This window comes from Micromesistius poutassou, assembly GCF_964030765.1.
Source record: "Micromesistius poutassou genome assembly, chromosome: 18".
In the NCBI taxonomy this organism is placed as follows: domain Eukaryota; kingdom Metazoa; phylum Chordata; class Actinopteri; order Gadiformes; family Gadidae; genus Micromesistius; species Micromesistius poutassou.
The window spans coordinates 4,525,354-4,538,083 of record NC_140288.1 but is presented as its reverse complement, the minus strand read 5'-3'; the positions used below and the strand labels follow the sequence as shown (position 1 = coordinate 4,538,083).

Sequence of the window (12,730 nt, the reverse complement as noted above, 5' to 3'; positions counted from 1 at the left end):
ACGACCATCGTCGTGATGGGGAGGACTCAAACACTTTAGATCCGACGGTTGTAAATGCTTTCACTAAACAAACCTTTGCAGTGTGTGGCAGTGTGTTTTTCATGCGTCTTACTTATTATCTGTCTTACTTTGTCTTGCCTGTTTCTTGTAATCTACTCTTCCCAGTGTTAAGTATGTGTTGTTGAACCTGTCTTTCCTGTGCTCTGTTTTTTTGTGTTGCGTCAAATTCTGCGCAATGTCCACGTGCTCCGATTCTATGTTTTGTATGTATTTTTGTCGTATTTTTGTATGTCTACGTGATCAGTTTCTGTGATTCATCGTGTTTTTTTGTGTGCAATATCTTTATGTCTGTATGTCAGGGCTCCCTTGAAGAAGAGGCTGAAGGTCTCAATGGGACTCACCTGGATAAATAAAGGTTCAATAAATAAATAAATGAGTGTGTGTGTGGGGGGGTAATGATGATGAGGCTGCTGATGATGATGATGATGATGATGATGATGATGATGATGAGGAGGAGAGGAGGGAGCGTAGAGGACAGTCGAGCTAGGAGTACAGCACTCGGTGACTGGGCGTCATAAGGAGGGAGGGAGGGAGGGGGTATAAATAGAGCGGAGGGGGTATTAATAGGAACGGCTAATTCTCTTAGATTAGAAAAAGCAGCCGTCTCGTCGTTGGCGCCCAGCCAACGAGGAACTTTTGTTCACTTGTGGAAAATAGAAAAGTTGTGAGACGGGACGGGACTGACAGGAGGGATGAAGGAACGGGCCGACGGACAGACAGACAGACAGACAGACAGTAGAGACAGACAGACAGACTGACAGACAGTAGAGACAGACAGAAAGTAAGGCTTTTTGAGGGAGATAAGGGTAGAGAGAGAGAGAGAGAGAGAGAGAGAGGGAGAGAGAGAGCGAGAGAGTGAAAGAAAGAAACCGAGAGAGATAAAGAAAGAAAGAAAGAAAGAAAGAAAGAAAGAAAGAAAGAAAGAAAGAAAGAGAGAGAGAAAGAGAAAGAGAGCGAGAGAGAGAGACAGAAAGAAAAGGATGGAACGCAAGAGAGAGACGGACACAGAGAGAGAGGCAGGATGAGGCAACCCTAGGTGCACAACCCTGTGTTGGGGTGTTGGGAAATGCCAGCTCAATAAAGGTTCAGGGCACACTCTGTTTCTCCGCTGACAAACCCGTCTTACGCTAGAAGTTTCCACAGGAGAAAAGTTAAAGTTCCGAGCCTGAAGCAGGCAGAGTCATTTGAATTCTGGTTGATCAGGGGTTGGATGCTTTCGAGGCAGATGGCTTAGTGACTGATTTGCAAGACTGCAAGATTTCCCTTTCTTGCGTGGCTTTTTGATTGCCATTGACTGTTTTCGCGGTTGATTCAACGATTATTAACGTCCAAAATACCCCCCAAAAAAATGCTAATGAGTTTTTCTCAATTAAAAAGGGGATTCAAAAGATATATTTCCATTTGGATTTCTTACAAATAAGCACGTCGATTTAAATGCATGCAGGCTGCTTATCACTGGTTTGTAACGGAATGGACGTCAGTGGCCGCCCGGACATCGTGGGCGGGGGGGCGGGTGAAACAATAATCAGGGCTGATTCACATCTCCACATCCACAACGTCAATACTTCGCCCGGGGTCTTTATTTAATTAAACCGGGCTAAATCCTTTCGGCGGTGACTTGCGCTTTAAGCAGCGGGTTGTAAGCGGTTCCAACTGAAACGTTTGGGTGTTGGAAAACTTACTGTAACCAATTAACAAGGAATGTGACTCAAGCCACGTTCATCATATTGAATTACCGTCGCAGTCAAATGATTTGGCCGCGGTTCTACCGACGGAGCAGACTCTATAACCAATCAGGGACTGGCACGGCCCTAGGAGTCGCACGCACACGTTAAAAAACACACAAACAAACAAAAACAACAGAGACGCAAACCGCCGGGTCAGCGTGCGGTTGTTTTCCCACTGAGCTGAGCTGTGTTCACCGTTCTAGAGCGAGAGACACAGACTGAGCTAGAGAGAGAGAGAGAGAGAGAGAGAGAGAGAGAGAGAGAGAGGAGAGAGAGAGAGAGAGAGAGAGAGAGAGAGAGAGAGAGAGAGACCAAAGAGACAGAGAGAGAGGGAGAGAGAGAGAGAAAGAGAGACACAAAGAGACACACACACAGAGGGAGAGAGAGAGAGACACACACAAAGAGACACAGACTGAGCTAGAGAGAGAGAGAGCGAGACAAAGAGACAGAGAGAGAGGGAGAGAGAGAGAGAGAGAGAGAGAGAGAGAGAGAGAGAGAGAGGAGAGAGAGAGAGGAGAGAGACGCACAAAGAGACAGAGAGAGAGAGAGAGAGAGAGAGAGAGACACACACACAAAGAGACACAGAGAGGGAGAGAGAGGAAGAGATGTTTTACCTCGAAGTGAGTCCAATCAGCTGACTTGCTTGGCAGAGGCAATCTGTGAGAGAGAGGAGAGAGAGAGAGAGAGAGAGAGAGAGAGAGAGAGACACAGAGACAGATAAGATAGGAGAGAGAGAGAGAGAGACAGACAGAGACAGAGACAGAGAGAGAGAGAGAGAGAGAGAGAGAGAGAGAGAGAGAGAGAGAGAGAGAATGGATGGAGAGCGATAGAAAGTAAAAATGTAACAACCAGCCAGTGACTAAATTCAGTACATCTCTTTATCCTTGATGCGGTTTTGTTGTTGTTGTATTTCTGTCTCCACCGCTCCCTCCTCGTCCTCTAGACGCAACATTTTACAAGCTGAGGTTAAAATATCAGCTTTCAAATGGAAGCACTTTGCTACCCATCGCTGTAACGGCCAACATCACAGCATGTAACACCAACACCAACGAAGACAACGCCGACTTTAACTTTAACTCACCCTAACCTTAACTCTAACTCCCTTCAAACGTGAACGGTAGAGAGACGTCTTCAAGACCAACAACGATCCGTTTCATAACCAAGTGCTACGAAGAATCCTCCACCGCAGGGACCGACCCATATGGATTTTTTTTACGGCCGATACCGATCAGCTTTAGCCGATGACCGATACACCGATACAGATTTTCCTGAGCAGATATTTGTAGGCGAATCGCCCGATACACGTAAAAAAAACGCAAATATCCGCCGGCCGATATATCGGTCGATCACTAAGGCCGTTTCTCAATACCAAGTACGCGGACTACGTACTCGCAGACTTGGAAGTACGTACTTGGCAAGTCCGGACTTTCAAGTACAGACTTCCGAGAACGCACCTGCAATTGGAACAGCAGCGGACTCGATGATGCATTCTGGGATATTTAACGGTCCCAAGTCCACACGAGTCACCTCCGATGCATCCTCGGTAGAACGGCCTCATCGAGAACGCATCGAGAACACTTCGTTTTACGACAGTACTCGCATACTCGCGTACTTTGAATTGGAACAGTGCTTGGGCTACCACTGATGACGTTTATCGAGAACGCAAGCACACGAGAACACACGAGAACGTGAATTGAGAAACGGCTTTAAGTCAAACACCCCCTCCTCCCCACAGGCTCTGTTCAGGCCTCCTCCTCCCCCTCCTCCTCCTCCTCCCCCTCCTCCCCCTCCTCCTCCTCACCTCCTGAGCACCTTATCGTGGGCGTCGCTCCCCTGCTGCACGAGGCGATCCAGCACCTCCAGGGGCGACGCGGCCACCGCCTCCTCCTCCTCCTCCTCCTCCTCCTCCTCCCCCTCCTCCTCCTCCCCCACCTCCTCCTCCTCCTCCCCCTCCTCCTCCTCCTGCCCGTCCTGGAAGCCATCCTCCAGCTGGGAGCGGCGGCGGTGGCGGCGGGCGGCGGCGGCGGTGGCCCCCCCCGCCGTCCGCCTGCAGTGCCTCTGACGTCCGGCGGCCCACGAAGAGCGTGGCGGCGCGGGGCAGCGCCAGGTCGAAGAGCGGCTCGTAGGACGCCCACCCCCCCGGGGCCGCGCTGCGACGGCTGGGCGAGAACATGCCCGAGAACTTGGAGCCTCCTCCTCCTCCACCACCTCCTCCTCCACCTAGGCCTGGGCGATAAAGCAATCAATGATCGTATCGTGATAGACGTTTTGATCGATGTCGATGTAAAACGTGTTCAATGTAAACGGTCCTCATTTATATATTTATAAAGCGCTTTTATCCACAGCGCTTTACAGTGTTGACTGACGTTCACTCGTTCACGCACACATTCACATTCGTCATTCATTCGTCGTTCATTCATTCATTCGTCCAATCAGCAAACAGAGGGGAGTGGCTGAGAACATTGACGTTGAGGTTGTGCGCTGGTTTGAGTCGTAGTCAAACGTCAGCGATTGGTTATGGCAGATCCAGAGTGGCACTGGGCAGATCTAATAGTTTCAAACTCTCTGACTCTCTGTTTCAGACTCTCTGTGCAAATGAAATGAAGCACGAGACTCAGGTAGGACCAGGCTAGTGGACGGTCATATTAAGTGTTAAACAGAAGTGTTTAAATCCAGCATGGTAATTCCTAGTCTTTTTAGGTCATCAAAATGATCAATAGTTATCGATATCGACCACTATGCTCAAGTCATATCGTGATACGTCTTTCAGCCACATCGCCCAGGCCTACCTCCACCTCCTCCACCTCCTCCTCCTCCTCCACCTCCCCCGTCCTCCTCCACCGGAGCCGAGGGGCTGCGGTGGAGGTGGTGGTCGATGGGGGTGAAGCAGGACGGGAACGACCAGGACTGCTCCAAGCTGCGCTCCCCCCCACCTCCTCCACCTCCTCCGCCACCTCCACCACCTCCTCCTCCACCACCACCTCCTCCTCCTCCTCCGGGACCAGCCGTACAGGCCGTGGTCTCCGCCTTGTCGGGGCTGGAGACCCCCGTGCGGAGGAGGAGGTGGGGGTCATTGCCGGCGGCGGCGGCGGCGGCGGAGGAGGAGCCCCCGGGACTGGGCGTGGGCGGGCGGGGGGGTCTTGAGGGGGGGCCGGTGGCCGGTCAGCGTCTCGGTGGTGTGGTAGAAGGGCGAGTCAAAGCCCCGCAGGCCCGGCGGGTCGCGCTTCTCCTCCGTCAGCTTCAGGAGCTCCTCGGAGATGGCGGCTGAGGGGGGAGGAGAGGGAGGAGGAGGAGGAGGAGGAGGAGGAGGAGGAGGAGGAGGAGGAGGAGAGGGAGGAGGAGGAGGAGGAGAGGGAAGAAGAGGAGGAGTGGGAAGAAGAGGAGGAGAGGGAAGGAGAGGGAGGAGGAGGAGGAGGAGGAGGAGGAGAGGGAAGAAGAGGAGGAGGAGGAGAGGGAAGAAGAGGAGGAGGAGAGGGAGGAGAGGGAAGAAGAGGAGGAGGAGGAGAAGGAGGAGAGGGAGGAGGAGGAGAGGGAAGAAGAGGAGGAGAAGTATTGTTATGGAGTCCCCCCCCCCTGGTAATCAAATGTAATTGAACATAAGTCCTAACCATTATGAGATTCATAATATAGTATAATATTTCATGTATAATAAAAGGAGGGAGTGCATTTCAAACATGCTCCATCGTAACGCGCTGGCGAAGAACACGGCACGCTCTCACCCTCCTCCTTCTCCATCCGCAGCTGGAGGTCCAGTTCCTGCTTCTTCATGAACACCGACAGCTCCGTGAGCGTCATGGAGATGTTCTCCGCGGCTCCTGCGTCTAAGCGGAGACGGCGCAGCGTCAAGACACTTCCAGAACGACCCCGGGGCGGTAGCCGTTGGTCAGCAGGGTAAGGTCAAGGGTTTATGGGATGCACCCCAATGTCCACACGGGCACAATTGAGCACTATAACACCCTACCTGCTCAACGACTGCATATGAAAATCTGTAAGTCGTTTTAGAGGTGAACTATCACACCACCAGCTGTGAAGCGTGATGAGCCGTTACAAGCCGTTTTGAAAATCGGCCTCTTCTGACATCACAAGTGGGCGTGTCCAACCTAGACGGCTTGTAACGGCTCATCACACAGCTAACACCTGGTGGTATAATACCGTCAAGGTCACCGTCAAGGGAAGTCTGACAAATTTGTCGCATTAGGCCAGGCGTGAGGGATCGTAACACCTCGTAGCCTTTTGTGGGCGCTTCTATCCATCTCTGATCAGGGCAGTGTGAGCGCTGGGCTCTAGTGGTTGAGCTACACAGGACCACACATTAGAGAGGGCTCCTACGTGAAATCCTCAAGGGGAGATTAGACCAAACACAAGCAGTCCGCACAGCGAGGAGAAGATGGCCGACCTCTGTTGGTGACCAGCTCCCCTCCTCCTCCTCCTCCTCCTCCTCCTGCTCCTCCTCCTCCTCCTCCGCTCTTCTCCTGGTCCTTGGCGGGGTCCTTGACGTGGTCCTGGCGCACCAAGGCCTGCCTTGCCGCCTCTGCCCCGCTCCTACGATCCTGCAGGGGTCAAAGGTCACACCTTGTCATCATTAAGTTATGAATCCGAAGGTTTTGGGACCGACTGGGAGAGCATCTGCAGCCTGGCCTTAGCCTGGTGACTGTTAGTGCTTGGCACTTGGTTCTATGAACGTCTTTACTGTACCAACGGCGATATATTGTTTCACTCCTTATGACAAATGTACTCATTGTAAGTCGCTTTGGATAAATGCCCTGAATGTAAATGTGATAACACACTTGATTTGTATATCACCCGTAGAAAATGAAGTTAATGCACTAACTAAAAAGCACTGGGTCGAGAGAGGCAGGCAGACACTGAAAAGAGGAGGACAGGCAGCCAGCAAGAAATACTATTTACTACACGTCTGAGATATCACAGGCAAAGAAATATATAGAAAGAGAAAGATTTACATTAGACCGGATAGCATACATGAAAATAAATTGAGAAATAATAAAGAAAAGTTAAAATCTTTGTATGGCTGCAGAGGCCTGGAGGGTATAACCTAACACAATGTTAAAGTGCTGAACTATTTGTCCTTTAAAAAGGACTCTCTATCTGAGAGTTAAGTGTACTTGGTCTGTAGTACAATACGTCTATATGACATAATAGTAAATAACATTATCAGATTTAGAATAAATATGGTATTATATTGAATCTATAATAAATATACTATAGTTGATATACTATAAATCCACATCCTAATCTAAAATCTGATCAATCATAAATAATAGATTCAAAACCAACAACAATTCTCCTTCGGACACATGAGAAAAGAAAGAATAAATGAATGCACAAAGAAATGCATAAGAAAGCAGATTGTAAACCAGCAGGGTGACCAGAAGAAGACCAGCCCAGCTGGCTCCTCAGAGCAGCTGAACTACGCTTAACCACTGCTTGAGTCCTCGGGTTAACGACTCTTGCGTTCATCAGTGAATTACTCATCCCACGCCACGGCACTTATCCTGCACCCGGCCCTCAGCTGATGTTGGCCTTTTCCCTCACGTCATGCTTCTTGTTCACCATCCCTCCCAGCGCGGCTTTCAACGAAGCAGAACAGAGTCATTACGTAATCCGGGTTACCGGCTACAAAAACAACAGCACATGGTGGAACGAGCAGATAGCATCTAACCTGCGGCCCTCGCAGGGCGGCCGCGCAACCAGAGCCTCACGCTCGCAGCCCGGAGGACATCCTGACCGCGTGACCTCACATCCTGTTTGGCTACGAGTCACGGAGCGGTCCGGATCATGTGCCTGACTGACGGCCATCATGCTACGCCGTTCAGAACGACGAGACGGTGAAACTCTGCCGGGGCGTTCCCTTGTGCTTGTTTTAATAGCCGGTATGGAATCTGTTTGTCATCACTGCACTGATGCGTAGGCTGCGTTGACTCTCTACTAATGTCAACGCTGCTGTATCGTATGTCATCAACCACGACGCAGTCCCCGATTGGCCCAGGTGACGTTGTCGTTTTGTGTCGTTTTTGGACGGGGTCACAGGTTCATCACATTCACCCATTCATCGCCCACTGGTCGGGAGCAGCTGAGGTGAGGGCGTCTGCGGTGAGGTGAGGGGAGGAGCCGGGGATCGAACCGGGAAACCTGCTCTACCTCCGGAGCTCCCGACGCCGCCCGGGACAAATCGCCGTAATGCAATTTTACTCAACATTGACACAGCGGTTATTGCGTGTCGTGATTCTGAAAGGGTCTGAGCTGGAAAACAGTTGAGACAAACCGCTCCACTGTGGTTCCCCCCGCGGCCCCGGGACAGATGTGCCACTGTGAAATTCCACTGGCAGTTGACTGAGGCGAACACAACCGCGCCTTTGTTCGGCGCCAATATGAACTTTTTCTCCTTCTGTTGGGCTGCTTGCGTCTCAACAGTCAGACACAGAGTTTGGTCCGTCGTGCCACCGCTGAGCTGTGGCATGATACGTGACTGTCATGAAATATAACGGTCGTCATGATATATAACTGTCATGATATATAACTGTCATGAAATATAACTGTCATGATATATAACGGTCGTCATGATATATAACTGTCATGATATATAACTGTCATGATATATAACTGTCATGATATATAACTGTCATGAAATATAACGGTCGTCATGATATATAACTGTCATGATATATAACTGTCATGATACATGACTGTCATGAAATATAACGGTCGTCATGATATATAACTGTCATGATATATAACTGTCATCATGATATATAACTGTCATGATATATAACTGTCATGATATATAACTGTCATGATATATAACTGTCATCATGATATATAACTGTCATGAAATATAACCATCATGAAATATAACCGTCATGAAATATAACCGTCATGATACATAACTGATGATATATTAATGATGATATATTAATAATGATATATACCTGTCATAATACACTACTGTCATGATATATACCCGTCATAATACCCTACTGTCATGATATATACCCGTCATAATACCCTACTGTCATGATATATACCCGTCATAATACCCTACTGTCATGATATATACCCGTCATAATACCCTACTGTCATGATATATACCTGTCATAATACCCTACTGTCATGATATATACCGGTCATAATACCCTACTGTCATGATATATACCGGTCATAATACCCTACTGTCATGATATATACCGGTCATAATACCCTACTGTCATGATATATACCGGTCATAATACCCTACTGTCATGATATATACCGGTCGTGATGATACATAACTACATCATGCTAGTCCTGATATATACTATCGTGATATATAACTCATGATATACAAACTAAACAAAGTTGTATGTCGTGACAGTTATGGAATATATCTGTCATGATATGCAGTGCCGTCATAATTGTAATGATATACAACTTCATCAGGTCAAGTCATGATATACAACGATGTCATGACGGCAATGACTCAGCAACTTTGCATTAGGTTGTTTCCCAGGGAGATGATGTCATGACCCAGAAATACGACAAAGTTATGATTAAAACTACGGCTTTGTGAAATATCACCAATCGTATAATTGTATTAAAACATACCGGCCGATTATGTGATGAATATATTGATCGAAGACATCATAAACGTGACATCAGTGTGTGTGTGTGTGTGTGTGAGTGTGTGTGTGTGTGTGTGTGTGTGTGTGTGTGTGTGTGTGTGTGTGTGTGTAGAGACCTACCTTGCGGGGAGGGCTGGACTGGGCCGAGCTGGTGGGGAGGGAGAGGGAGTAGTCGTCGGACAGGGTGGGCGGGGGGGAGGAGGTGGCCGGGGTGCTGGAGGCGGGGGTGCCCTTACCGCCTGGAGGGGGACAAACACCGTCAGCATCAGAGGGCCAACGGGGTGTGTGTGTGTGTGTGTGTGTGTGTGTGTGTGTGTGTGTGTGTGTGTTAGGATGTGTGTGTTAGGATGTGTGTGAGTGTGTGTGTGTGGGTGTGTGTGTGTGTGTGTGTGTGTGGGTGTGTGTGAGGATGTGTGTGTGTGAGGATGTGTGTGTGCGTGTGCGTGCGTGCGTGCGTGCGCGCGCGCGCTGTGCAGGCTGACCTGATGTACAGTAGAAGTGTGTGTGTTTATGTGTGTGTGTGTGTGTGTGTGTGTGTGTGTGTGTGTGTGTGTGTGTGTGTGCGTGCGTGCGTGTGCAGGCTGACCTGATGTACAGTAGAAGCGGGTGTGTTTATGTGTGCGTGCGTGCGTGTGCAGGCTGACCTGATGTACAGTAGAAGCGGGTGTGTTTATGTGTGTGTGTGTGTGTGCGTGCGCAGGCTGACCTGATGTACAGTAGAAGCGGGTGTGTTTATGTGTGCGTGCGTGCGTGCGCGGGCTGACCTGATGTACAGTAGAAGCGGGTGGAGAGGTGCGAGGCGCTACTGGACAGCTCCAGGTTGGGCGACATGCCCCTGGAGGAGGGGGGCGTGGCCATGCCGCACAGGGAGGCGGGGCTCCACAGGGGGTCCTTCCCGCCACACGAGGAGTTCAGGTCACCGCTGGAGTTCTGGAGCAGCGGGTCATGTGATCAGAGACATGTTCACCTAGACTGGGTAGCCCCCGCCCATTCTGCCGGCGATTTGCGTTCGCCCTGCAGAAGGAGTCTGGTGTAGAGCAATACATGTCTTTCTAGTTTCGATCGGTTTTTGTGGGAGCCAATCACCAAGCTGGCTTCTCCCCCTGGCGTGCTATTGGCCGGTTTAACACCATGACGACAGGGAAGCGACGGCAAGCAGCCAATTGCGTACAGAGTCGATTTAACTCCGCCCTGTTGATCACGCCTCTTGTGCTGAAGAAAATGACAGCAGCCTCCCCAGACCAACGTGCAATCTACAATTGAGCCTGAGTCTGGCAATAGCCAGGCTATTGTTCCGCAACTCTGCTTATATAAAGGATGTGTGGCGCCAATCAAGTTTGACGAAGCCAATATGTTTTTGTACTGTTACTTTGGATTGGACAGTTTCCCAGAACCAATCAGGGAAGGAAGGAGGGGGGGGTGGGCTCATACAGAGTCCAGCACAGTCCACTAGAAACAGATCACCAAGTAGCTCACTGACTTATAGCTGACTGGTGGCAACAAATCATACTTACATAATAGCTCTTAAATCAATCTACAGTACCACAAACTAAAGAATGACGGATTCAAGTGACTAAAACGTAACTAGATCGATCAGAAGCCGACACACGTAGTCCTGTTTGGAATCGACTGTGTATCGGGTAAGGGACAAAAGAAAATCTGAACGGTAAGCTTTAGGAATTGAGCACTTTTCTTTTTGAGCACTTTTATCCTCTGTGTGTGACTTACAAGCAGAGCTGTTTTTAAGTCTTCGAAAGGCAAGGCCCCCGAGACCAAATCAATACTGCACACATCACCGCCGCGCAGCTGAATCTTTAACGCACATTAATAGAAGTTAAGTGCATAAGAGTTACAACCCGTGTGCCTGTAAGCACCTCCAGGTCAACACACTGCAGTCTCAAACGTCGTCGTGTGTACGACGCCTGTTAGGATCACAGTCTATCACTACTGCTGCCACTGATCCGATCCAGTCTGTTATTCTTGTGTTCCTCCACAGGGGGACTTCTATTTTTACGGCGGGGGGGGGGGTCAGAGAAGCAGAACAGACACACAGACGCACCCCCCCCCCCCCGGGGGTCAGGCCTTGTGGATAGCACGCCCAGAAATAGAGACAGACACCACAGCGTCGCCATGGCAACCAAAACCACCTGGACAGACTCCTGTGGAGTCTGCAGAACCAGTCGAGATCAAGATTGAGTGTGTGTGTGTGTGTGTGTGTGTGTGTGTGTGTGTGTGTGTGTGTGTGTGTGTGTGTGTGTGTGTGTGTGTGTGTGTGTGTGTGTGTGTGTGTGTGTGTGTGTGTGTGTGTGTGCGTGCGTGCGTACATGTTTCCTCTTGACTGTGTGTATGTGTGTTATTTTGACTGAGCGTGTCTGTGTGAGTGTATTCCATCCCTACTGTATGATTACAGGAGATGTACTCTAGATCGTCCTCTTAAAGTCTTGGTAAACCTCATTGAGTGCATTCGTTCCTTCCACCTCTGTAGTCCAGAGGGGTGTGGACTGATAGAACCAGTGAACCAGATATGGCTCCATGTCTCGGCTGAACGACACACGCCTGTCTCTGGAGACTTGATCTGGATAAAACTGATCTGGCATATCAAGACGACCAATCAGACCTGGATTACAAGTGTTGTTGAACTGGAGACCAGTATTTGGACTACAGTACAGGTATGGTGACGGGACTACAACACAGGTATGGTTACCAGACTACAACACAGGTATGGTGAGTGGACTACAACACAGGTATGGTGAGTGGACTACAACACAGGTATGGTGACTGGACTACAACACAGGTATGGTGACTGGAGTATGGACTGGACTACAACACAGGTATGGTGACTGGAGTATTGACTGGACTACAACACAGGTGTGGTGACGGGACTACACATGGACTGGAACACAGGCATGGGAGGCGGTCTTACCTGTCTTCTGGCCGACGGGGGGCTACGACAGGAGGACTGGGACCCTGAGAACGGGGGCAGGGACAGGGGCGGGGCCAGGGGCGGTCTTGGGGTGGAGAAAGGTGTGGAAGAGGAATTCCCTGCGGATGAGACAAGAACTACATTTAAAAAGTTGAAATAGATTCGTAGTGATTTGGCAGAACCAAGTATGCTGCTGAGTGCCCGGTCACTGCGGTAAAAAAGGAACAGTTCTTCTATTGATTCATATAAATTTTTAATACTTTGTATTTATTGAGTTTAGATCTCTTATTACATAACAGATCTGTCCAGAGAGTTAGATAGCCCTTGTTATACCAAACATACAGGAGATCATGTACATCCTACACTTACCCCTGATATCCAACTTTTACATGGAATTGCACTGC

The 12,730-nt window shown here is 49.5% G+C and overlaps 1 protein-coding gene across 1 annotated transcript in view; it reads right to left on the bottom strand.

Annotated features, from left to right (window-relative positions):
* Positions 1 to 12,730, bottom strand: part of LOC311363303 (hamartin-like) — a 34,812-nt gene that overhangs the window by 11,046 nt on the left and 11,036 nt on the right. The window contains 11 exon segments of the mRNA XM_084483262.1: positions 2,366 to 2,444; positions 3,589 to 3,722; positions 3,819 to 3,833; positions 3,835 to 4,013; positions 4,577 to 4,901; positions 4,903 to 5,051; positions 5,507 to 5,608; positions 6,184 to 6,337; positions 9,524 to 9,642; positions 10,168 to 10,333; positions 12,327 to 12,445. Of these exon segments, the coding sequence (XP_084339388.1) occupies positions 2,366 to 2,444; positions 3,589 to 3,722; positions 3,819 to 3,833; positions 3,835 to 4,013; positions 4,577 to 4,901; positions 4,903 to 5,051; positions 5,507 to 5,608; positions 6,184 to 6,337; positions 9,524 to 9,642; positions 10,168 to 10,333; positions 12,327 to 12,445 (1,541 nt within the window).